Source organism: Pinus tabuliformis, chromosome X (assembly GCF_031772625.1).
Source record: "Pinus tabuliformis cultivar Carrire ecotype Pingquan chromosome X, CPIR1, whole genome shotgun sequence".
Taxonomy (NCBI): domain Eukaryota; kingdom Viridiplantae; phylum Streptophyta; class Pinopsida; order Pinales; family Pinaceae; genus Pinus; species Pinus tabuliformis.
The window spans coordinates 1396218231-1396221689 of NC_142308.1; the positions used below are offsets into that span (position 1 = coordinate 1396218231).

Consider the following 3459-nt stretch of genomic DNA (forward strand, 5'->3'; position numbering starts at 1 on the left):
CTAAAGTTTTATGGCTTATACTACAAAATTGTGATTATTGATGAACTCATAAACTCCATGTTTTTTTATATACTTCGAAATTTGTGATAAATTATGGTTTAAGTATTATACTTCAATTGAGTAACTAAATGTATGTTTTAAATTCAAACATATTCTAAATTTGTTGTAGCTTTTGGCATAAGGGTAATGTATAAATCCACTGAATGTAACAGGGTAGATCATGGCTCCTAAATGTCGAAGAGAAACCCGAAACAACCTTGGAGTAGAAACACCACCTCCCGCCACTTCAGAGATAGGAACCCCAGCTGAGCAAGCTATATTACATTCCCTTGGAGAAATGACCAATATCTTTAAGGACTGGGTCTCAAGCCAAGGACGAGATCAAGGAAATGTGCAAAAGGAATTGGAACAAAAACACAGACAAGATCTAAATTCTCAACTCAATATCAAAGATGGACAAGTAACACTTGATATTATGAAAGAAGTCCAAAAATCCAAATTACCAGAGTTTACGGGTCTAGAAGGGGGTTCAAAAGCGGAAGCATGGGTAATGGCTGTCAAAAGAGCACTTAGTTTTAAGGCATACACTTCTACGGAAAAAGCCCAGATATCAATGAGTCTACTAAAAGGAGATGCCTTATTATGGTGGGTAAATGAAGAAACGAAGATGCAAATCACCCCAGTACAAGTTACTTGGGAAATGTTTGAGGAAGCCTTCCGAACTAGGTACCTATTAGAGGAGTACAAACACCAACAAGTAGGAGCTTTCCATGAAGTACGACAGAATGGTAGATCTATCGAGGACTATGAAGCTGAATTTTATTTGTTAGTCCATCACGTGGACTATATGGCTGATGATAGACGTCAAGCTGAAAGATTCTTACATGGACTCGACCCCTTAGTCCGAGCAGAAGTCGCCATGTGGAGACCCACCACTATGGCAACAACCACTAGTTTAGCCAAACAAGTCTTGAGGAAAATCAATATGAAGAAACAAATGGTAGTTGATGAAAGTTCAGGAAAGGAGCATTCCACAATGAGGCTGAATAAACCAGGGGGGCAGCCATATAGATTCCAGGGAAGACAAAACACTATTTCTAGGATCGCTAGCGCAACTTCTCGACCGCCTCCAAGAGGACGTAAGGGTCAACCCTACTTGATTAATGGGAGGAGTAGAAGATTTGGTGACCAAGGACAAGTACAACGTGAGAAGCAGGGACAAGTAGAATGTTGGCATTGTAAAGGTCCACATTATAGAAAAGATTGTCCAAGTTATCAAACAGGGATTAAACAACAGGAATACAAAGCAAAAGGAGAAAGACCACAAAACCCACATCGAATTCATGCAGCTACAAACCATCGCCAAGCTGAGCACCAAGCCATTGTAGTAGAATCTGCAGGTATGATCAATAATATCCCTCTATCTGTGTTAATTGATCCAAGTGCTACTGATAGTTTTATTTCACCTCCAACAATACTTAGATGTGGATTGACAACTCATGAGCAAAGTAACTTTAGAATGGTAGAAATTGCGTCAGGCTCTCAGCAATCAGTAGGGTCAATGGTAAGAGATTGTAGTGTGAACATTGGGGGGTGTGATACCAAGATGAATCTATATAGTACAACTCTCGGAACGTATGACTTAATCGTGGGAATGTATTGGCTTGAATCCTGTCAAGTTATATTGGATTGTTCTAATAAGACAGTCCTCATAAAAAATGACCAAGGAGAAACCAAGGTAATAAAAGGGATTAGACGTGGTGTTACATTATGCCTCATATCAGCCAAGAAAGTTAATAAATGTATGAGGAAAGGGTGCAAGATTTATGCGGTAGAAATGGTTCCTACCAATGAGAAGTCCTCAGATAAATTGCACCCACTACTTTCCGAATTTGCAGATGTATTTCCTCCAGAGTTACCAAGTTTGCCTCCAGTTCGAGAAATTGATTTCTCCATAACCTTGAAACCAGAAGTGGAACCCATATCCAAAGCACCTTATCGAATGACTATTCCAGAGCTTAATGAATTGAGTATACAGCTCAAAGAACTTCTTGATCAAGGTTTTATAAGACCCAGTGTGTCACCTTGGGGTATACCGGTAATTTTTGTAAAGAAGAAGGATGGAACTCTTAGGTTATGTATTGATTACCGAGATCTAAACAAGGCCACCATTCGAAATAAGTACCCAATGCCTCGAATCAATGACCTCTTTGACCAACTAAAAGGAGCTGCAATATTCTCCAAGATAGACTTACGGTCAGGTTATCATCAGCTAAGAATCAAGGAGGAAGATATACCGAAAACGACATTCAGAACGCGCTATGGACACTATGAGTTTATTATTATGCCATTTGGGTTGACTAATGCACCAGCAGCCTTCATGAACTTGATGAATAGTGTCTTCCGAAAATATCTGGACCGCTTCGTCCAAGTTTTCTTGGATGACATCCTTATTTACTCTCGTAATGAGAAAGAGCATCTAGAACACTTGAGGTTGGTACTACAATGCCTTAGGGAACATAAGCTATATGGAAAACTTTCTAAATGTTCCTTCTTTGAGAAATAAAATCAATATCTAGGCCATACCATTAGTGGCAAAGGCATTGCAGTTGATTACAGTAAGATAGAAACTATAATGACTTGGCCCTCTCCCCGGAATGTCAAGGAAGTACGTAGCTTTATGGGATTGGCAGGCTACTATAGAAGGTTTGTAGAAAGGTTCTCGCAAATATCTAATCCCATCACCCACCTCCAAAGGAAAGGGGTTAAGTTTGAATGGACAAGTGAGTGTGAGAAAGCATTTAATGAGCTAAAACATCGACTAACAACAGCCCCAATATTAAAAGTACCTGACATGGACAAGGACTTTCTTGTATGCACGGATGCATCAGAAGAAGGATTAGGTGCAGTCTTGATGCAAGATGAAGGGGTTATCGCTTATGCTTCTCGAAAACTTAAGAACCATGAAATCAATTACGCAACTCATGATCTGGAATTAGCAGCGGTTGTAATGGCCTTGAAATTGTGGAGACATTATCTAATGGGGCGTCAATTTGAGTTAAGAACAGATCATAAAAGTCTTGAGTATATCTTCACACAAAAGGACCTTAATGCTCGACAATGACGCTAGAGTGAGCTATTTAGTGATTATGATTTCAAGATATCCTATATTAAGGGAAAAGAGAACAAAGTGGCAGATGCTTTAAGCAGGAGACCTAGACTTAATTCAATGTCGGCATTAAAGATAGACTTGAGGAGCCGGATTCTAAATCATCTAGTAGGGGACCCACATTACCAGCAAATAAAATTTTCCTTACAAGAAGAGATACCTGTGGCAACCAAGTGGGAGGAATACACCTTAGAAAATGATGGATTGCTACGATATAAAGGTAGGATTTATGTCCCAAAAGATGATGATCTTCAGAATTTAATAATCAAGGAAGCACATTAAGCTCCATA

General features: G+C 39.3%; 1 protein-coding gene across 1 annotated transcript; it reads left to right on the forward strand.

Moving 5' to 3' along the window:
• The first annotated feature begins 220 nt into the window (after positions 1–220).
• Positions 221–3124, forward strand: LOC149145247 (uncharacterized). The gene is made up of 2 exons (XM_089452384.1): positions 221–2060; positions 2832–3124. Exons 1-2 carry the CDS (start codon positions 221–223, stop codon positions 3122–3124), a joined length of 2133 nt encoding a protein of 710 aa, XP_089308510.1.
• The last annotated feature ends 335 nt before the right edge of the window (positions 3125–3459 follow it).